This window comes from Zonotrichia albicollis, chromosome 6, assembly GCF_047830755.1.
Source record: "Zonotrichia albicollis isolate bZonAlb1 chromosome 6, bZonAlb1.hap1, whole genome shotgun sequence".
Lineage (NCBI taxonomy): Eukaryota > Metazoa > Chordata > Aves > Passeriformes > Passerellidae > Zonotrichia > Zonotrichia albicollis.
Genome location: NC_133824.1, coordinates 42,772,296 through 42,795,238, shown reverse-complemented (window position 1 = coordinate 42,795,238; position 22,943 = coordinate 42,772,296). Strand labels below are relative to the sequence as shown.

Genomic DNA, 22,943 nt, shown 5'->3' with positions numbered 1-22,943 from the left:
AAGTAGCATAAAGGGAACGAGGGCTTATAGAAGGCAACCAGAAAGCATGAAAGGATTTTCCTGGAATTCATCTTAGACCTTTTGGTTAAGCAATGAGAGTAGATACGGACAGCAGAATGTAAGAATGCATGCATGTAAACCAGAGGTGAATACTCAATTTCACTCACAGGGATTACCATAACAAAATCACTACTAAATATATATTGAAACACAACTACTTAGGGACATTAAGAAAATGCCATGTGCATATCTACATATATTTGCACTAAAGGCTGAATAAAGTATATTCCCACTGCAGTGACCTACATAAATCCCTTAGCAGAAGAAAAATATGAAAGGACCAGCAAGAAGATAATCTGCCCTCAGCAGATCAGGTATGAATGAAAGAAAAACACAAAAAAGAAAAACACACAGACACAGTCCCCACAATTACAGGAAGCCAGCAAGCCAGCAGTCAGAATCCCCACATGCTGCATAATATACTGCACCAGAAGACCTGCTGGAAGATAGATATGCAGGTCAGTTGGTCTAACATGTAGTTTATATGAGGTGAATTCCTGTTAATATCCCCCTAAAGCCATAAAAAACACCATGTAAGCAAAACTGATTCCACCCTGATTGACAGAAAATTATTCTCTACAGTTAATCCAATGCAAACAGGGCCTTGACACATGAACCCCATCCCCACACAGTCACAAAAAGTTCTTTCCATTGAACCCAGAAGGAGCTGCATCCTGGCCTGAGGAATGTGATTGTGGCTAGAGTAAAAAGGCACCCTCCTGCTTAAGTAAACAGTTACACTGGCTTATACCAGCTGAGAATCTGTCAAATACCAACTTATATCAAAATATTCCTCTGAAATAGTTCAACATTCAAATTCCATCTATATCAAATCCTTCAAAATGTTCATTCTAATAACAATAAGCCAGTCAGACTGGCTTATATGACACTCCTCTCCTCCATAAGCTCCCAAAATCTGAGTCCTCACCTAGTTCCACCTTTTACTTCAACAGGTGGGTTTGGCCCTTCCGAGGTAAAATGCTGTGAGTGCCCTTAGCACAGCTACTACACTGAGGAAAGGAAGTGAGGATTCCCTGAGCCAGTTAGAACTGACAGAATGTAGATGGGCAACTCCATCCTATCTTAGCTGGAATTAGGCCATGACACTGAGGTTAACCCCCCCACAAGTGCAAAAATACCATGGGTTCTCACTAACCACAAATGGTCAGGAGCTTGGTGGAACGAGCCCATCCACAGCAATCTCCCAGATGTAAGAGGCAGCAGAACAGTCTCTGGAATGGTGGGATTCCTGCTCCAAGTACCCATGGACACATCCATCAATCATCACCTAAAACTGGACAAAACTAAGCAAGGTTGAAAGATTGCTGCAATACAGTCAGGGTGCAAACATCTGTTTGAAGCACAAAGACTTCCTAAAAGCTTCACCTCCAGTAGTTCTGGAGCATTTAATGGACAGAGCCTGTGTGGAACGAGCATCTCTGAGTGATGAGGAAACTCGCAGAACTCTCTGCCTCCTCCGCACTGGGACACTGACCAACAGGGTTTATGGAGTAAACAATTCAACAGCAGCCCTTCCGGAACAGCTCAGGGTGATGCACTCAGGAATTAAAGTCACATTTATTCCAGAAAAGAGTTTCCAGATAGGGAGCGCCCTGCAGTATTTTATGTCAATTTTCCCACAATGGCAGGTCCTTGGAGTAATATATAAATTCTCCTTATGCTGTGTAACAGTTAGTTGGAATTAGTAAACACATATTGTTTCATTAAAAATATTATGTTCCAGCACATGCATTTAATTTGCCATAAAGCATGGTATGTAAGAAATCACACCATTTGCAATAAAACCGAAAAGATATTAGCATTTTTGTTTCTAATACAAGATATTTTATGCAAGTCGTAAAATTTCAGTGGTATATGGAAGGGGTCTTAGCGAAATACACAAAAAAATATGACTATAAACAAGCCATCATTCTGGTAAGAGGAAATACAAACAACCAGAATAAAAATAGTTGATGCACAAAAGCCATAATGAGGGGGTTGCTCAAAAAATAACTTCTACTTTGAATGGTTTGGATGAAATACAAATTATCCACAGAAAAGTGTGGACTGGCATAAATGTTTGTACAAAATTATAAGTATATTTCTAGAAGTATGCGAGAGACAACCGCCTGCATGCTGCACAAGGTCCCAACAACGCTCTGCGTAAGTGCTAGTGCACAGAGTCCAAACCACTGCATTTTAATTACTATGCAGCCTCAGATATATTGCCTTTGATATGGAAATGTTCTTGTTCTCTCATCTTCACATACGGTCTCATGCACAGAAATCTTTATCTGATTCATAAAAAATAAACTAGAATCCAATCTCAACACCTGACCTCAGTGCTTAGAAGTTTTTTACTAAGCATGGTGTCACTATAAAAAGAATGGGTAATATTGGTGTAAAGTTAGATATTTGGAGCAATGATATGAAGGATTTGCAGTTAGGAATCAAATCAATACTGCACCTCTGAGGTTTTAGAGTTTCCTATTGCCTTATGTCAGTCTACCAGTGACTGGAGACACAATTGACTACACCTTTCTGTGTAGCTCAAGAAGAAAGAAAAAATATTTAAATGACATCCTGTCTTGCCACCGATGGAAGAGATGCAACTCAGCCACTTACTGTATGGAACAGGTTCTGAAATCTAATAAATCACTAACATCAAACTTTTCACCTTTTTTTTTTTCTGAATTCGGATGCTACATTCTTGAACATATTTTAAAGGTGTGCCCTACAAAGTTTGCACAAGAAGAAGCAAAACATTTCCCAAGCTTTACTTCAACAAATGGGTAAAATAAACATAAAAATACTTGAAATACAAACCCAGTACTTTCCTGCATCTTATATTAACATGCTGGCCATAAGAAAGCTAAAAAATTTTGCTTTGACAAATTCTACTAGTCACTCAGAAAAAACATTAAATATTCAGACCTATTTAGATAATTCTCCCAGCTCTATAGAATTACATTCTCTTTTTCTAAAGAATATGATCTGTGTAAGCTCTCTACAGATGATAATGGCCCATCTGTAAATCATTTTGTTGCAGGTTATCTGTTTTTTATCACTGCTAGTACCTGTCTGTCCCTGATATGATACCCTTAAACACATTAACTTGATGGAATGTTTTGCCTGACTTCAAAAAAACATCCATTGATCCATTCTGCACTATAAAGGAATTACTCTGATTAACCTAGTTTAACAATATACCTAATTTTATCTTACTCTTTCCAATTCACAAGATTCAAGAAATATTTGATTGAACTAATTTCCAAGCAATGATTTTCAGACTTGGGACGCTGCTTTTTTTCTTCTTAATTTAAGAAGACAAAACAGTAAACATAAAACTGATATGAGTATTTTAAAATATACAAGAGGAGGAGAGAAATGTCTGTGTACTGATTCTTGTTTCTTTAAGAGAAAATCCATTTTTCAGGCTCCTGTTGTACTAATTGAAAGAGAATTATTTAAAACTTCACTGAATACTTGAATATACGATGGGTATCTGTAGCAGTTTCATGAGTTCCACAGAACTCTAGACTTTCTGAAAGACAGTAAACTAAAAATTGGCAGGAAATCTGTTACAATGATGTCACAAATATTTGTTGTTGCCACAGAATACTGTTTTAAAAGAACACCTACTTCTGTGCTGAAAAGGCTTTGGGAACATGTAATTATCCGGTTTTATCACTGCAGAAATCGGCTGCTTTCCAGCAAATACATATATCAGATCTCTGTCTTCTCTGCAGAGCTACATCTAAATAAATAGGCACGTATTTCAGACAGACATCACACCAGTCCAGTACTCAGCCTTACTAGTTATAGGATTTTATGGTGTTTTGTTGTTTTATAATGTGATGCAAAGGCCTACAATGACACATACAGATACACACTGTGGGAGAACGTGTCTAAAAAACTCCACATGGCTCATACAAAAGAGAAGAAAATTCAGTTTCTGTGGTTTGGTAATAAGTCCCCTAAAAGTTCCCATTATTGCTATTCTACCCAAGGAAAAACGGAAAGTTGTGTAAATAAAAATTACACAAAAAGCCACTGAAAGGGATGAAGAGAAACCAGCTTGCCATAGTGCAAACCTGAAAGATGCACCTCTGTGTGTTCTGCTGCTACTTGACAAGTAGCACTCCACACAGCAGCACTTCTCTCCCGGGTTCTGACACCATGCAGAAACAAGGCTCTGCCTCTGTGATTCACTGTACCAACTGAAATGTTTTAAAAATATGTCTCTGTATGACTGCAGCTGACACAGTTCACATATACACAAACACCCCTATTTACATAACTTTGGAAAACTTCAGCCATTACACGCAAGGTCTGCCAAACGAGCCCGCTGATCTCTAAAGTGACACTGTGGAAAAAAGGAAATATACAACATCCCATTGTAAGGGTGGAAAGCCAAGTGCATCCTGGCATCTCTTTCCAAAGTAATTTTTGTTCTGGGAAGTAAATAAATAAATAAATTGATCGACTGAAGCCTTTGGAGTGTGATCTATACACTTCCAAGGCAGAAATCTACCCAAGTGTAAAAGATTGATAGATGTGCTTCCTGAAGTGTTATCTCCCAAGGTGATCACAGTGTTTAGCAGATAAAAGAGGACTAAAGAAACTTCCTAATGCCAACTGAGAAAAAAAAAAGTATTTGTTATTGCTATCATCATGCAAGGCTCTGGCCTTTATTGCCACAAGCTATTTTAAGGCCTCCAAGAACTGCAGGGATATGTGGATACTTTGGACTAAAAATACGATCAAAGATGCAAAAAACATGTCCAAAGAGATTTTTTTTTCCTGTTGAGCAGAAGTAGTTCGGCGGGAAATGACCACGAACAGTTGTTGGCCACATATTAAAAACCACTGGTGAGGGAACAAGCACTGGCAGTTCCCACTTGTGAACAAAACCAAGCTGACAAGTGAAGGCAACTAACTTTGGACATCAGCTATTATTTCCTACAAGTATTTTCTGCTGCTAAGGCACTTGTGGCCTTACCAGTGAAACTGATGGGCTCCACTTTGTTTCTCTTGTCGCTTTCCCCGGTGCGTAAAGGCAAAAAAAGGGAAGAAAAGCAGCAGTTACATAAGTTGCGCGGAGAGTCGGGAACGTGCAGGGAGAGACAGCCATCTGTCTCGCTCCCTTTATGCTGCGTTATACACATGGCACTGGCTTGCACCCTGCCATCTAGCAGAGAGGGAAGCCGAGGGAGCGCTGAGGCAGCCCAGTTCAGGCTCCCAGCAGAACCGAGACGGAGCCCTGCGCTGCAGGGAGGAGGGAGCGAGGGAGGGAGGGAATAATGCGTTTAGCAGAGGATGCGAGACTGCCGACCAAAGGGCCTCTTAGGCGCTCGTCGCTGAATGAATTAAAGTTCCCGTTGAGGAGGCCGGGGAAGCGGGGCCAGAGCAGTGCGGCAGCAGGGAAGGGGCCGGGAGCCGCCAGCCCCGGGGACACGGCGGGCACACGAGCGGGGTCCCCGGCGCGCCGCTCCCGCCCCGAGCGGCACCGGGGGCTCCGGGGCCGGCCCGCCCGGGGGTCGCTGCAGCAGGGCCGGGCCGGGCCGAGCTGGGCCGAGCCAGGCTAACCCGACCCGCCGGGCCCGGCCCCGCTCCCCTCGCCGGCTGCGGGCGGGCGACGCGGCCCGGGCACGGCCTGGATGGAGAGCGGCGCTGGGAGCGATGCCCAGGGCTCACCTTCCCCTCCCCCCGGAGAAGCGCGCTTCAAAATGGTTTTGCAGGCGAGGCTGGCCAGGCTGCGCTCGGTGCAGGGCTTCCAAGAGCAGTGCCTGGGTTGGTTTCCGTATATTCTTTGGCTTTTAATAGCTAGCTGAGGGAAAAAAAGAAAGCATTATTGTTTTCTTTCTTTCCTTCTCTCATTGCCTATTCTAAATTTGACTCCAAAGTTTAAGCAGTTGAATTGGCTAATTCTGAATACAGTCTATTGAGAGACCAGACACAGCAGTATATCCCTGTATAGCAATAGATACAATGTGCTGAATTGGCAGTCTAATTATAAATGTGGCATTTGGACCTCCTTTCAGACCCAGTGCCACCTTACCTTATGAGGGAACTTCAACTACAGCAACTGTTCAAAACAAAATGCCATTACAGGATCAGCTTCACCCAACACTGGAACCAGCCAGGGGATTGTTTTACAAACAGCCTTTCTCACTTAACACAAGAATGTATTATAAGGAAAAGTTATGGATAGTGCAGAGTCTGAAGAAAACGCGTATGTAGTTTCTGCCAGGTGTCGAGCTACTTCAAACTGCAGCATACTCCAAATGACCTCATTATTTTCTTTTAAATGTACTCACTATAAATAATTATTCCTTAGTTTTACTAGAATGAGCTGCTAGGTACGCTTGCTGTTTATATTCCAAGCGTAGTGTGCATGTAACGTCATGAGCACAAAAACCCACGAAATATCCTGGCTCAAAACAAAAACCTGCAATAAGATCTTGCCAAAGAATCATGGGGTGCTGAAAAAAAGTTTTTTAAAGGGTCCTTTCCAGGGAACTGTTCGTATTTAATGGCAGGCTGCATGCACATATCTCACACTCATTCTTATTATTTACTTTATGGTATTATAATGGCTTAATTAAATGAGTGGGCACAAGCACGTCAATAAAACAAGTCAAGTCAAGTCGAAGTCTCAAAACAGGTTTCAAAATTGCTCCATTACACGAATACAGAAAGGGAAATTCGTTAATTTTTGGACTTCAAACTCTGTTTGAGGACTGGGTAGAACTGTTCTCCTGTCCTCACGATCAGCACTGAAGATGGAACTGGCAAAAAAATGTTGAAGTGAGGGTAAAAGAAAGCAGCAGGAACAAAGTGCCGCTCGTGTGCCGAAGGCTATTTAAATTTGCTTAATAAACATATACCTTATCTACGAACAGCAGGCGAAGATATATGACTTTATCACAGAAAGTTTCACCTCTCTGTTTTTGGGAAACACCCCTAGGACAGCACTAATCTGCCGTCCCCAGGCTCCCACCGGGCCGCCTTTCCCTGCGGCCCCCCTCCTCCCCCACGCCGGCCACTCAGACGCGACACTAATTGTCCTTTCCCGGTGCCACTTTCAGTCCTTCCCGTGCTTTCCCAAACAACAGAACCGCAGCGAAGCCCTCGGCGGGGCGGCCCGCAGGCAGCGAAGCGCCCGGCCGGACAGGAGCGGTGCCCGCCGTGACCTCCGGGCCCCGCCGCTCGGCTCGGGCCGCGCCCGCCGCTGCCGGCCCGGGAACGCGCTCCGGGGGCTCGGCACGCCTGGAAGTACCTGCTCGCATCGCGCCTGCCCGCTCTCCCTCTCTGTCCCCTGGCTACACCCGGCCGCGACCCCGCGCCGGTACACGCGTGCATGCATTACACGAGCGGGCAGCGCCGGTGCCCGCTGCTCCCCGGAGCAGGGCAAGCCGCAGAGGCGCGCTCATTAGCTCCCACTGATGATTCCTTTCAGGATCATGAATGGAACAATTGTCAAAAACTGCGGGAAAAAAAACAAGCCCCGAGACTATTATATACAGACGCAGCTTGTGTGCGCGCATGTGACAGTTGCAGGCAACCCAGATTTGGCCATAAACTCTTCGGCGTTATCCGAGATAAAACATCAAATTGCTTGTACGGTAAAAGAGGCTTCTTATCCCCAATCCAAAGAAATAAACAGCTTCCAAGGTAGTGAAACCCAGGAAAAGAACAAACTCTCCACAAGACACACCTTGCCTCACTCGTATCCGGCAGCACCGCCTGCAAACAGCTGCGCTAGCTTGTTGCAACTGCCACTATTTTATTTTAAAAGAAGAATAATAGTAATAATAGTAAGTGAAATACTTCCTGAACACTTACTTTGCATTTAGTTTAGGCACTATTCTTTTTTTCAGCTCGCAAAGGAAGCCGTTTTGTCCAGGTTAGGTATTGTCTACTTATGGATCAGCCTCTGGCTAAGGGTTTATTTTAATTTATGGCTTATGCATTCTTTTAAGGTCGATTTGCATGACCTCCGGCAAAGAGCTAAGGCAGCAAGAAATCCCAGGTCGACTGTTGCCACAAAGCGGCACGCATCTCCCCTTCCCCGGGTGTAAACAGAGCTCTCTGATGATGGACTGCCTTCTTCCCCCCTCCCCGTGTATCACGAATTAGGGCGCGATATCGATTTTAAAGTTTTCGCTATAACTTTATCCCGGGCTCTGCCGGCAGAGATAAGGCGGCGGCGTCGGCGCTCCTCGGGACAGCGCCGCGCCGTGGCCGAGCGCGGCACGGCGGCCGCCGCTCCCGCAGCTTTGTGTGCTCCCCGCAGCCGAGCCCGGCCAACTTCAAAGCGCTCACCCACCTCAAACTTCGCGCAGAACCCACAAGCACCGCTAAACTCCCCTCGCCTTTCTCCATCCCGCGTCTCTCGGGGTTATCCGCCAGGAGAAACCCACGCGAGCACTTGGGAGCAATGACAGCAGCGCTCCGCTCTCAAAGATTTATTTCGGATTTTATTTTTCCTCTCTTTCTCCCTCTCGTGTTAGTTCCTTACGTACAATATCTTCCCGCACCATGTGTTCGCCTGCCGTGGGTGATCTTAAAATACAACGCTGATCTGTCACTACATTTTAAAATAAACTCTACTCGGGAAGGATGAGAAAGTGTTGTGATTTCAAGGTACTGGGGTCCCTTAACGTCTCGGAAACCTCGGGATTCAAACAGCCCCGGAAACTCGCACGGGGACGAGACTATAACTACTTTTCCCTAAAGAGAAGAGAGGGAAGAAAAAAAGAAAAAAAAAAAAGGAAGAAAAAAGAAACACAACACCCTCGTGATATCAAAGTAAATAATCGTGCAGGGGGAGGCGGGGGAAGGGGTGAATTCAGCAATGTTAAAAGCTAAACAACAGATCTATCTCCGGACGCTGCTGCTTCACTCAATTGCAACTAATAACCCATTAAAGACAGCGCAGGGGGAACTGAATTCTCTCCTGCAAAGCGACATAAATCCAGCGAAAACCCATTAAACCACCGCCACCGCCACCAAGCCACGCAGCACTACACACCACAGCAAACAACAGGTATACAACACAATAGGGCTGGTTTTCCTGGTTACCTCCTCGGGATCCAGTGTGGCACAAAGCACTGGGAGAGCCTCCTTTTTTTTTTTTTTTGCAACGCGCTTCGGTAATTTTCATTAAAAAGAAAAAAATTAAAAAAATAAAAAAAGAGGGAAGGAGGTGAAGGGGGGGAGGGAGGGGGGAGGAATAAATGGGTAGTAATTCGGTAAAATAAAATAAAATAAATGAACTAGAGTCTGCTGGTGTTTCTCCGGGCCATGGATGTGCAGGATCCCGATCGTTAGAAGTTTGCGGATGGGTTGCCTGGAGATTTGGTTACAATCAGGTTCATTTTTTTTTTTTTCCTCCTGAAACAAGTGAAGGCGATGGTTACTGCTGTCAATCTTGGCAATCAATGTGAGCGGCCATGTCGTAAGTATTCAAAGCATTTCCCGTCGTGCAACATCAGAAAGTGAGTGGCCAGGGCATTGATCTGAGGAAGGCAAAAGGAGGCAGGGCTCCCCCGCCCAGACAGCACAGGCAAGATGAGACAACACAGGGAGAGAGAGGAGGGAGAGGGGAAGGGAGGGAGAGACACACACACACAGAGAGAGAGAGAGAGAGAGAGAGAGAGAGAGGCTGGGAGCGAGCGGGGAGAGCAACAACTGCGGAGAAAGTGAGCACAAAACAGAAAGTGAAATCGGCGCGGGCTGCCAGCCGCATCCCCGCGCAGCTATCACCACTCACAGGGCCATTAGACACATGAAACCCTACACCGCTCCGCTCCCGCTAATGACCACTGATTGCCCGGAGTGGTGAGGAAAGGTACTAGAAAGTTACCGGGGAGGGGGTGCGAGGGCGGGGCGGGGGCCGGAAAGGGAGGAGGGGCAGCGGGGGGGTCCCGGGGGAGCCGGGGCGGCGCGGGGGGGCGGTCGTGTCACTCGGGGCCGGCCCGCCCTCCGCCCGCCTCCCGCCGCCGCTAACGGGGGACACGCACGGCCGGGAGAGCCCCGCCGGCCCGCGGGATGCGCCGGGAAAATAAAATTACGAGAAAAAAAAAAAAAAATCTGGAGAAAAGAGGATGTGCAGGAGGAGGGAAGGGCTGGCGGCGTGGGGAGGGAGCGGGCACGACGAGAGGGAAGCACTCAGCGAGCGCTTAGTGACAGCTGATAAATGGGTCTCTGAAGAGCCCGAGCCCACGGCACGGCCGGGAGGGGAAAAAAAATTACAAAAAAAATTTTTAAAGAGGGGCGGGGGGAGAGATGAAATGGAAAGTATAAATTACACCAGAGATGGGAGTCCAGCTCCAGAGACCCCGGGGAGAAAAGGCACTCAGAGTCCACAAACTATTTAGTGATGGATTCAGCAGAAAGGTGAAGAGTGCAGTGAAAAGGGAAAGACAGGTACGGCCGGAGAGAAAAAACTGATTTAGGACGGACTCGAGCTGAAGTTGGGATTCTCGTGGCGACGACGAGAAATTTTAGCAGCGGCAATATATAAATATCCCTCTCTCTGCCTACCAAAAGGCAACAGATAAGGACTGGAATATCAGCTTGAATACCAATTTAGGAACTCACGCTCTCTTGGAAGTGCTAATTGGGGATGGGGGGGGGGGGGGTTGGAAGATCTGGGAGAAAGAAGGGAAAAACTATAAGGAGCTGAGGAGAAAATCAACCAGTGGCAGAGTACTGCAAACCCAAGAAAGTCTCCCTGCTGTATTTTTGCATTCCAAAGGTAAACATAAAAGAGTCTTTCAAACTGTCAGGGGCCCGCAGATCAGGTGGGCAAACAGCGCTGCAGAGTGAACGTCTCCCTCTTTTGATATTATTCACACCTAGGCTAAACTGTTGTTAAGATGGGAGTGCGGAAAGCAACCTCAAGCCCACAAAATGAGAGAGAGAAGTTGTTGATTCATCTCTGTATTTTTGGCACTTTCTCCCCATTTTCCAGAAGGCGCCTGGAACAGTTAGTAACAGACAAACTTTTTAATTTTAAAATAGCTTCATAACTTATAGAGGCCAAAAAGACGAGGAGAGAGCCTGATTTCACTTTCCTTCTCTCTCAAGTAGAAATTCGCAGGCTAGGTTAGACCCAGCAGCTCACTCAGCCCCACTGCGAAGGAACCTGGCTTCGGCAGGACGTGATGAAAATTGAACATTAACGCGATGGCACAGGACAGATATGACCTGGCTCTGATTCATTTTGTTAACAAGCTGTAAAACTCGACACACTGCTGGAGGCATGCACGGTGCATCCTCTGCTATCCGAGGTGCTATCGCCCCTCTCGAGCCGAGCTCAGGGAACAGGAGTTGTAAGTCAGAACCTCTTGGAATAGCGGACCTGTTTTATACAACATTTTTGGCAATTCCACTACAATAAAAGGAGTAACCAAGTCCTATTCGGCAAGTAGCAAGCACCTTAAAATAGAACTTTATAATTATCTAGTAAAGCTTTAAAATCAAATTAGCTGATGAGGGCATAGTAGCTAATTCCCATGCATTCTTTCAATTTTAATAAAAAACACTTTAAAAGTGACATTCAGAGATAAGGGGAAATTGTATGATTGTAAATACTGAGTTTGTATTCACCTGCATTCGGCTAATTCAAAGTATTCACCTTGCTGCAGTTACCCGGTGAATGGAATTAACAGCAGTAAATAGATGCCTTTCGAGATATTACTCTGTCATTTTTAATCTTTAATTATAAGAATTCCCGTGATTAACCACTTACGCTTTCCTTGTAACACATTTAAAGCTGCTGCAAGTAAAGGAAACACCTTGACTTTTTTTGCACAACTAGTGTAGCTTTGGCACGCAAAAAGATTTTTTAAAAATTTAAATGAGCTATGTAAGAAAATAGATATAAATCAAAATACAAGGACTAATAGTCTGCCTCAGTCTGCAACTCTAGTAATTTGTTGCTGGAAGTTTTTTTCTTCCAAGAAACAGAAAGGAAAGAAGCCCTCCTCAAATGTAGCGCCTTATTAAACACGAAGCGGGAATGGGACAAGAGATAATTAAGGCATCAGATGAATCTAACCGCCCACCTAGCTCCAAATCGGGGAGCATCCCGCTGCACTCCCGAAATTCCAGCGCAGGGGATGACACTGGTTTGGGGCAGGACGCGGCAGGGATGCGGCCGCGCTGCCATGCGGAGCGCCAGGAACGCTCCCCAGCTTGTTGCTTCCTTCCCCTGTGTGATCAATTAAGTTACAGATGTAACTCGCAGCGCCGGAGAGCGGCAACTTCACGGCGGCAGGAAAAGAGGATTCCTTGGGCATTGTATGCAAATGGGAGCGGGTGTGTGTGCGCGCTGCACGGGGGTAATTGGGATGCCCTCTTTGTTTGCATAAGTGAACACCCGCCGTGCGGATCCGCACACACGTGCCGAGAAACAAGAACACGCTTTCACTTGGAGCGTTACCCCACTTTTAGAAACCGCGTTTGGGATGACTGCCCTCGCTTTGGCTCCAGGAAGGCTAAAGGCAGGCAGATGCTGAGGAGGGATGCTGACCTGCTGGGGGTGCCTGCACAGGGAAGGGACCGCAGGCGCTCCCATCAGCTCGGGCACTTACCTGGGCACAGCTGTCATGGCATTTTGCGCCGTGTGTCTCACCAAGTGCCTTAAAGTAAAGCAATGTTCAACAAGCGAGGCAACCCGTCTGTGTGCCAACTCGTACGTACCGCATCTCTAACCTGAGCAGCAAACCTGCAACTCCTGCGGAGTTGGCGGAACAGTCTCAGAAGTTTTGGATTCAAAGGGCAAGAAATTTCACTTTAAAAGTCATTCACCCACTTCTAAACTGCCCTCTCACCCCAGTTAATGCCGGACAATTAAGAGGCATGTTTATAAATTCCCTCTGCGGACACTGTCCAACAATGAAGGCTTGTTACAGGCTTGCTAAAGATGTTCAGAGAAACTTTTGCGAAATAATCAACAGCATCTGAGAAAAAGCTAAAGGAAAAGAAGTTAAAGCCTGATAATCCGATTGGGAAAAAGTTTTGTTAGACTAGATAGAAGTAAATTACTGCACGTTTCTTCAAAAGCAAACCCATCAGCTGATACGAGTTCCCCTAGAACAAGAACCTCTGGCGAACCCCTCCAAATTTAGGGGACGTTTGCATCTTGTAACACTCAAAGCTAAAGATCTGCCTGAAAACAAAACAAAAACTCTAAATTCCTTACAGCGTCATCTGCCAACAAAATGTATTGTCTTGGCAGAAAAAGGATCAAGGAGATTTTAATTTCATTTTAAACTGTGCATCATCTTGATAGCAAAGGAAAAAGCCGCAGCAACAATCTCCCCGCTCCACGCCCCCGCCGTTCAAAAAAAAAAAAAAAAAAAAAAGAAAAAAAAAAAAAAAAAGGAAGGGGGGGAAGAGAGAACTGGAAAAACCACATAAACTTTTACAAAGAAAATAAAAGCAAGTTCGACATGAAAACCCCTTCCTGTCTCGGAAAGTTCATTTTAAAGGTCCCTTCTGTAAATCTAAAGTGCAAACACCAGGCTAAGGTAGTGAGTGGCTGGAATTTGCATGCTGATAAGAGAAGGCTGTTGTACTTACAGTGACAGAGGGCAGGCTGCGGAAGAAAAGCTGTTTGTGTTAGCCTGAGAGTCACCCAGGGCTGCAATGAGAGGAGAAGAGAGGAGTGGGAGTGCCAAGCTGGATACACCTTCACCGCATCTCATCACATCTGCCAGCCTCTCTCTCCCTCTCTCTTTCATTTCCACATTCCCTTTGTTCCTGAAAAAAAATCTACACGTCACATCAGTCCCCAGATGCAGTCTACACCAAAGAAAAAAAAATGAATAATTCAATCAAACTGTGCATAGTCTCTAAGGCAATAAATCTATTGCACTTAAAGAAACGAAGGGTAATTACCGCTATAGAATTAGAATAAGGCCAGAGCGCGCAGGGATCCCAGGGTCTGTAAACTCCACGGTCAAATAAAGTTTCATTTATTTAATCCTTTGACAACCCCAATGTAAACTAAAGGGGAGGATCAGAACTTATTCCGGTTGGGTTTTAGAACGCTTGAAGTGAATGTTATAAAAGGAGAGCGCCCGTGGTCTGTGACAAACACAATGCAAGGGAGTAGAAGTGTTTCACTGCATCACCTCCAGGGTCCGTTCCCCCCTCCCTAATGAAGAGCAGACCACACTCCCACTTCCACCGGCTCCTGCTGCTCGCTGCAAGTGCAGCGGGGATCGCTGGCAGCCAGCAGCCGCCTTACCTGCTCCCGAGCGCCAGCACAGCCTGACAAAAACTCAGGGGAACCGGCAATTTTGTTCCACGCTCTGGCGGAGAGAAGCCTCGGGGGATTTGCACGGGCAAGGATCGCCTCGGAACGGTGCCCCCGAGCCGCGGATGTGCGCGGGGCTGAGGCGGGGGCTGCCCGCGGGGGCGGGGGAGCCCGGCGGGAGCGGAGCGCGGCGGGGCGGGCGCTGCCGGAGCGGAGCGCGGTGCGGACCGGCCGGGGCGGGCGGCAGGAGCCGCGCTGCCCCCGCTGCCCGGAGCGGGCTGTCCCTCGGCTCGGAGGTAAGCTGACTCTACATTGTGTGTGTTTGTCCCCCCCTCCGCGGGTACCCCGGGTGCCAGGGGCGCGCTGCTGCGCTAACCAGGGCGGCGGCTCGGGGCTGTGGCTCAGCTCCTCGGGCCCGAACCGAGCCGGAGCTGAACGTCGGCATCTGCCGCTTTGCACTCTCCATCACATTCTTTGCAAACTTCTCCTGAGGGGCTGGGGGAGGAGTGAGACGGAGAGGGGGAGGGGGAAACTAACCCCAGGTGAGACCGCGCTCTTGAGATGCCGCGGACCCTCGCTCCGGTGCCGCCGGGCCCTGCCCAGCCCGGGGAGGCTCCAACACCTTCCGCCGGCGCGGAGCATCGCGCACCCCCCGTCCCTGCGCCGCTGCAGCAGCGGTTTGATTTATCCGAGGCATTACCGGGACTGTTATTCCCGGGAAGGCAGAGCGGAGCGCGCTCCCGGCCGCCCGGGCCTGTCCATGTGCTTACCGCGCCACCGTGAGGCGGCCGCGGGCCCCGCACCGAGAGCTCCCGGGGCCGCCGAACGCGCCGCGGCCGCGGGGACCCCGCGCAGGGCGGACGGGGCCGTCGGGGCTCCGCCGCGGGCAGCCCTCAGCGCCCGGGGCTCCGGGACAGCGCAGGCCGCCGCCTCCCGCCCGCTCTCAGGGGCCGGAGAAAGACGGGGAGAATTTAAGGAGAATTGAGGAGATGGGAATACACAAAGCGAAAGCACCGCACTGGTGTTTTCCTTAACCCCCCTGCCCTGAGACTTTCTCCCTGCTTCGCCTGTCTCGCCGTGGCTGGGCGCTCTCGGAGGATCGGGGTGAGTAGGGCAGAGCGCATCCCGGCCCGCTCCCTGTAAATCCCCTCAGACCCCCTGCTGGAAGGCAGAGTCCCTCGGAGCGTGTGCCAGGGAGCACTGCTGGCTCCTCTGCCCATCCTCTTGCTGCCTCCTTCCCCGGCCAAAATCAGGCCACTTGCACTGCATGGGCTCTCCTGGAAGATTTTCCTTCTCAAGTCTTTTAGTCAATTTCAAGCTTGAGGCTGGGGTTTTGGTTATATTTATATTAATGGAAGGGCAATGGGAAAAAAAGAAAATAAGAAAGGCTAGGCTGTCACCACCCATGGACATTACCTGGGGTGACACTGCTAAAAGTTGTGGCAAAGGCTCAGCACGATGAGTTTCTAAGGCATGCTCCAGGCACATGAAAGCTATGGAAACGGATCTAGTGCAGGAGACAGATCCATTTATACAGGGGCACAACACATCACTTACCTCTCATGGAAAGCTTTAACCCAGAAGGGGGTTCCTCTCAGGAGGCTTTTAGCAGCTGGTGGAAAGCATCCCAGCTACTGGAAAGCATCCATCACGTCAGGGCATCCTGGCACCCAGAAAAGCGCTGACTGCACTGGCAAGGTTGATGTCCCTTAACTCTCACCTAGTAGTTGCACCGGCAGAGTAACCTCCACACCTGAATCATATGAACGCTACTAACGAGCTCCAAAAGATTGCAATTACATTCAGCTGTGATTAGGAATCACCTTAAGATTGGAATCACCTGATGCTTTTCATGCACAGAGTTAAAGCAGAAAAACAGTAGCGTCACTGTGGAAGGTGCAAATATTTCCACTGAAATGCATCTGCTCCTCTGAATCTGGGAATTTCACCTAACAGCTGGATTTGCCTTTTTGTCATCTTAATAATTTTTCACCTCCCATCTCTGTACAACAGGATGACCATAAACCACTGCTAACATACAAAAATGCAGCTCAAGATTAACAGTGATTTTAAATGCACTTTTCCAGAAGCAACCCAAAGCCAGAGATATTTAGAGCAATCATCACACTCATACTGAGGCATGCACCTGTGTAGCCTCACATATTATACCAATTTTCCCAGGTTCAGCTGGGAATAGCAGAGCTTGTCTCGGGTATGAGGGGGGACAGGAAGATGTGTATCAGGTAGAGCTGTACCTGCACACACATTAGAGGGGCTGAGAGGGGACTTGTGCTACAGGACCCCCTTTCAGCCCACAGCAGCTCTATTTTATACTCCAGCCCAGAGTAAACTCTAGGTCAGTGGTGTAAACATGAAAGCTGCTGAGGATCTTCCCCCAGAATCTCAGTGGCACAAAAGCGCTTGCTGAAACATGGTGACTGCAAACCCCTATCAGTACACCACGGTGCTTTTATTTTCTCACCGGCAGTGTCCCATTCTGACAGCACATGCTGGAATTCAACAGAGCATGTATAGGCTTTCTATTGTAACACTGCAATTATTCCATCAGTTTATTTTTGTTTCATACAGCCACCCCTCAAATAAAAAAATAACCCCACCAGCAAAGCACAATTTTTAAAATCCATGACTGAACTATTGTGCTACAAACATATATGGAGTAAAAAAAAAAAAAAAATCCAAACAAACAAAAAAGACCCAAATAAAACCTAACAAAAATATCAAAAAACAACCCTGAAGGTTAGAATAAATAAACAAAGTTGTCTTTGACCTGGAGACTGGCCCACACTGCAAATAAATGTATTACCACTTAGCCACATATACATGCCACATGAACAGAAATAAAAGGAATCCTTAAGATAGGGCAATGATTTTGTATTTTATATTATTACCACTGTGCACTTATAAATTGCATTGGTTTCAAGGTGTTCTTTTGGATTTGTGACAATATGGCCCAGTCTTGCAGGCTCATGTCACTGCCAGTTGTTTCATCCAGAAACTCAAGTCCTGTGCATGTGAAGTGCATGCTTTGTATGAAGAGACTCAAAATGATGACACTGGAAAGGATTAACAGTTTAGAAAATACCAAGACAAGAGGTTAAAATGTCTACAAAGATATTTTGGGGTAGGGAGTTGTTTCAAGCTGCCCAATTTTATTTGGAACTTGTAAATAGCATGGCATATCCCACACCATGTCCTCCCTCCTCTCCTCTTTGGGCACTTCACATTTTCTTACCCAAATATGCAGTAGTTAACTTCTTGCAACAAAGTTGACTAAGAAGCAAATCACTGTGTAAATCTTTCAAAACATGTTTAAATATAGCTTAGTAGACTGAGAATGTTGGGCAGAAACTGCTGAAAGCACTCATACTGGTAAAACTGAAATGCGACATGATCTCAACGTATTCGAACATTCAATTATATGAAACGTTTTTCCAGGGTAATATCAGATTTAAGACTGAAGTGAAGTAAATGTGATTGGACTGTTTTGGAATCTTCCTGAGACAAATGACTGAAAGATCAAGGTGTTTTATTTCCTATTTGGATCAATCATCAATAAGTCTTCTATATGAGAATCACACATTTTGAATAGAAAACACACTTTTTTAATAAGTGCAAGTTAGACTGAATAAAATTACTATGTTTGGAGAGCAAAGCTCACTATTTTTTAAGTCATTGCAATCTATATAATTATGAAGTAACTTGAATAAGACATCTTACATTGGTCCTAAATTTTTTCCTCAAGTAAAACACTCATTGATTCCAACGTGAGTGTTGCCTGAGTAATAGAGTTCCCTGTCAAACTGTTAAAATCAGCTAACTTCTAAAAGCCTGCAGATTGATGGAATAACGTGATTATACTAAAGGTATGTATTTAATATGGAAAAAAAAAATTCAAGTTACCAGGCAAAGCCTTTTTTAAATTTCCCATTTACAATAAAACAAGGCAGTAATAAGTAAATATTTTTAGGGGGTTTATAACTGTGCCTGATCATGAAGACACTTCAGCTTGTGATTTTATTTATGTAAGTCATGTCAGTGAATCAGTACTCTCATGTCACAAGCATTTGAGGTTTAGCATCTAGGACAATAGAAATAGGAATAAACTGGCGTTAAATATTCCACTAGCAAAACAAGACTGCTTTTTGCCGTGGATTGCACTGTAAGAGTTCTTTTGGAATGCTGTGTTTAAAAGTTTGTGAGTGATGATATACATTCTCTTTGTTTTGAGTGAATAAGCCCTTTGTCAACATAACATAGCACAGTTAGATTTTAAAAAGGTTCTCACAGAAAGCCAGAATTCCTTCACAAAAAAAAGCAACATCAGACAAACGAAAAATACCGACATACACCTTTTTCTGATTTTTTTTAACATGAAGTATGAAAAGCTTGATTCTAATAAGAATATTAAGTAAATAAATGTTAGCTCTACTCGGTGCTATTAACATAGTTGAAATAGTAGTTTATAAATTTTTGAGAGCATCAGCATCATGATATGGTTGTCATAGAAACTGCAACAATATGTCATTTCAATTAATTTTACATGCAGTGATGCTGAGGTCCGTGTAACAATTCTTTTAGGAAGTTCTAGAAGTAAATCTTGAATAGCAGGAATAAAAACATTAATAGGTAATGGTACCCTTAAATTATTATTTAATTAACAAAACAGAGAGAAATCCAAATGATTCTAAATAATGACTGTGCTGGAGGAATTAGTTAAGCAGACTTTGACTTCAAAACACCAAAATTAAAAGACGAAGGCTACGGAAATGTTCAAACTCTAAGTGAAAAAAGTATCTTTTTCAAATGAAGCAGATTTGGAAAAAAAAAAAGGAACATAAAAAAAAGATTTATTCCTGTTCACAAAGTATAAAACATGAAATAGTTTTGAATCATCAATGTTCCTTTTGTGTGTGCAAGAAGGAAAAAGTCAAATGTTACAAATCCAGGACCATAATATAAGATTTTTAAAAAAGCTTTAAAGGTAGGAAATGTAACATGAATAGATTTATTTTTCCTGTATAATGCAGCTACTGTGTGTTATGAATGCTACCTTAAGTAAATCACTGCCAGACACACTCAACTGACATTAATGACTTGATTATTAGAACAGAAAAGCTAACCAAAATAAAGGCAGTGTTTCTAAAAAAATAATAATTGTATTGTAGCAGGGTGAGTTTTTTATTTATTATTTTTGATGTTATGTATGAACACATACTCCTGTTTTCTTATTGCATATGTATGATACAATACCTGACCTGATAGTTTATATATGAAAGAAAATACTGAGCAGATCGTAATGAGAGAAAAATGTAGATTTTCAACACATTTTATACAGCAATCAATAATTCCATAGTATATTTTGCTTAAATTTACTGAGTTGCCATACAGACTAGAATGTGCAAGACCTTTCAAACTGAGATGTAAAACAAGCTGTTTGTAAGTAAATAAAAACTATTGACATGACAAAAAAAAAAAAAAAAGAAAAAGAAATTAAAGGAAAATAGAAGAAAGCCCCCAGCTTATGGAAGCTATCTGCAGTGAGAAAGGAGAAGCATCTAGAGCTCTCCTTTCTGATAGGATTAAGGAATGCTACAAAAGAAGCATTTAAATCTCTAGTTTTCCCTGACAATTAACAATGAAAAGCAGATGTTTACAAAGCTATTTTACATGCTCGTTTATAAGATGCTAAAAGATGGTTTGTGGATGGTAAGAAGGAAGAGCTGGATAACTGCTTGTCTGGTGTATATTTAAAAGCATTTTCATTGGCTCAGTTATTGTTAATAATGAAAGAAACACTTTGTGCTGTATAGCTGTGACTATAGAAAACTGCCGTCGTAAAGTCCTCAACAAACTCTTAAGATGCAATTTACAAAGATAATAATAACACAGAATTATTTCACTTCTCTGAATGCTACACATTTGCATACCAGGACTGTGTACAATATACTCATAATGCACATTCATAACAACAAGGACTTCTTAACATTGCAACAGCACAAGATCTGTGCATTAAAAATCTACAGTTCCAAGTTTTCCTTTTTGGTGGGAAAACATTTGTATAAACCAGATGCTCTGCATCTACTCAGAGAAAGCTCACGTTCAGCTCTACACCTTTATTGAATGGGACCATATAAAGAAAATTGGAAAACACTCTAAGGTAGCAGCAATATTAATAAATTCCCCCTCACAGAGAAACATGCCCAATTAAGTTTTCACACAAATTTGAGCAGAAGTCTGGTCTATAACTGTGAGTCAGGAGATGTGGGTTCTATTCCTGGCTGTGCTACAAACCTACAGAGTGTTTCTGAACAAGTCACTTACACCAAGTCACTTGAGTAGAAAAATGCTAAGAATGCCTGCCTCAATTTAGACAGATCCATATCTGCTTCGATGCGATGCGTGTGAATGTGGACATAAGTTTCTAAAAACCTGGGGCCTACCCTTCTTGGACTTTACATCTTATCCTGTTTCTCTACCTGGAGGGAGCCTGTTGGGGACTTAATTCATTAAAGACTCCTCACATACCAATTATATTTATGCATAACAAGATTCCCATTAAAAGCCCCAGCCCTGCTTGTTTCACGCTCACATTTCACTTCACACATTTGTAGAAGTCCCATTTACTCTAATAGAATTATTCACTCTGTATAATTCTGGGCATCTAAACTTCTGCAGTATCAGGAACTAAGTTAATGGAATAGATAATGTGTAGAAATACTCATAGTAATGAGCTTCAGTCTTCACACCTAAAATCCTGCATCACATTCGATAGGAGGATTTTTAAGTATTGCTATTACAATGTCCTGGTACAAGTAAGACAATGCATAGCTGTCTTGACATTAAAATTTTTTTAAATCTTGGCATACCTACATTTTCCAAATAAACAAAACTCTCTTTGCAAAGTGTAAACTAATTTCAAAATCTGCAGTTCTGATCATAAAAGGCACTCATAAATCACCTGTGCGTCACCGCCATCTAAGCTTCTTTTGGTTTCTGCCTCAGCCACTGAATAAACTCTAATTTTTGTTAATGCTTATGTTATTCCTACTACTTCTCCAGTTGTGAATGAACATATTACACTAAAGTTCAAAAATATTTAATTCATATTAGTTGGCTAGATTTCATTTCCTCGACGGACTCTTCCGCCACTCAGACTTCCCATCTCCGGGACACTCTCTTGGACTAAAATTGTGCTACATGCATAATGATATGCAAAGTAGGTCAAGTTTCCAACGTGCAGCTACAGCCATCCTTAACTTCACCCAAATGGATACTGCTCACATGGTGAAAACTAAACATGCATAGAAATGTTTACAGAATTTAGGCTGAAAGTAGCAAACAGTCTTCCTGTCTTAGATGGATTTTTACCATAACACAAATTATTTACACAGAAATCTAACAGCAAGGGATAATTGAAAATATTTTGTCTACCTTTCAACAAAACACCATGAGGAAAATACCTTCCCAGCAGCTGTTATTGGTATGGCAGAAGGGGACAAAAGAAGGAAACAGCTTCTCCCTGAGTCAGTAACAGCCTGCACTGGAGCTGCACTATTGCCAAGTACCAAACCAGCTAATACAATGCAGCTCACAACTGCCCGCTGTTTCTAGTACCACATTCCCCAGCCCTGAAACACAAAAGGTATCCTCCCTTCTCCCTCCCCTCCTTCCCACAGAAATTACACTCCTGGCTGGGTCCTTGACTGCTGGCCTGCCACAACCACAGAGGAGGGAACACAATTTGCCTCTGTCTCAGGATTTTGCCGTTATTTTAATTTGATGGTATTTTAATAATACAGAATGGTTAGACTCCTCAGACTGCCATCTGAAATGTTGGTGACTAAAGGTTCTGTTCTGAGAAGGTTCTTTCTTTTTTTTTTTATTTTTAAATTTTCTTATTTTCTGGTTTGAACATTTCTTTCAATTAGCTTTCTGATTTAAGCAACAGAAAGGTTAGCATTATAGGGTTGGGGTTTCTCTCAAATTAACTTAGGAAATGTTTGTGGTGTTTATCAAAGGAGTCCATGTTCCTGGAAGTTAGAATTAAAAGGAAAAACATGTTAAGAAAAAAAAGAGCACTTTAGAATCAATATGGTCACACACACCCCAGATCCCCAACTCGTACAGTCAGCAAGCAATCATTTCTTTAGTATGGCAATTTTCCACTTAAGCACTGAAACCTCAGCCTCGATGGCAAAGCAGTATTCAGGGCACCATGGCTTCTGCCTTTGCTTTTCTTGTCCTTTCTAAAACCTAGAGTTCCAAAGGACATTTGTCATGTTACATTTTTTTAATGTACAAAAGGGAGAGAGCTGAGTGTGGAATTAGCAATGTATTGGATTTGAATGCACACTTTTATCACAGCCACATGTGACAAACCTATTATAGAACATCCTCCACAGTCGTGTTCAGCACAGGGAGCAATTCCTGAAAAACAGCACTAAATTCTCTGACACACTTCCTAAGGTTCTGGGTCAAAGGAAGAGAAACAGGGATTTGTCAAGGTTTATTTAATGAGTCTGAGAAATGAAAACACTAAAATCTGTGGTTTAAATGTAGTACACTATACCAAATCTTTTTTTCAATT

The 22,943-nt window shown here is 44.2% G+C and overlaps 2 protein-coding genes across 5 annotated transcripts in view; one reads left to right on the top strand and one right to left on the bottom strand.

The window, feature by feature from the left end:
* Window positions 1-13,793, bottom strand: part of SOX6 (SRY-box transcription factor 6) — a 369,248-nt gene extending 355,455 nt beyond the window's left edge. The window contains exon 1 of one of the 4 annotated variants that reach the window (XM_026793117.2): window positions 13,657-13,793. The gene's annotated coding sequence lies outside the window, so the exon portion shown is untranslated. Of the gene's footprint in view, window positions 1-7,342; window positions 7,825-7,908; window positions 8,802-9,147; window positions 9,333-13,656 lie in introns of those variants that run through there. The other 3 variants (XM_014266735.3, XM_074543379.1, XM_074543380.1) reach the window with 3 other exon arrangements.
* On the top strand, window positions 9,782-13,679 carry LOC113459222 (uncharacterized). Its single transcript, XM_026793131.2, has 2 exons — window positions 9,782-9,916; window positions 11,161-13,679. The coding sequence occupies exon 2, from the start codon at window positions 12,092-12,094 to the stop codon at window positions 12,716-12,718; it is 627 nt and encodes a 208-aa protein (XP_026648932.1). The 5' UTR covers window positions 9,782-9,916; window positions 11,161-12,091; the 3' UTR covers window positions 12,719-13,679.
* Window positions 13,794-22,943: the final 9,150 nt, after the last annotated feature.

Coding starts and splice junctions, on each gene's coding strand:
- LOC113459222 (XM_026793131.2), top strand. CDS start 12,092: ATGGGACAAGAGATAATTAAGGCATCAGATGAATCTAACCGCCCACCT.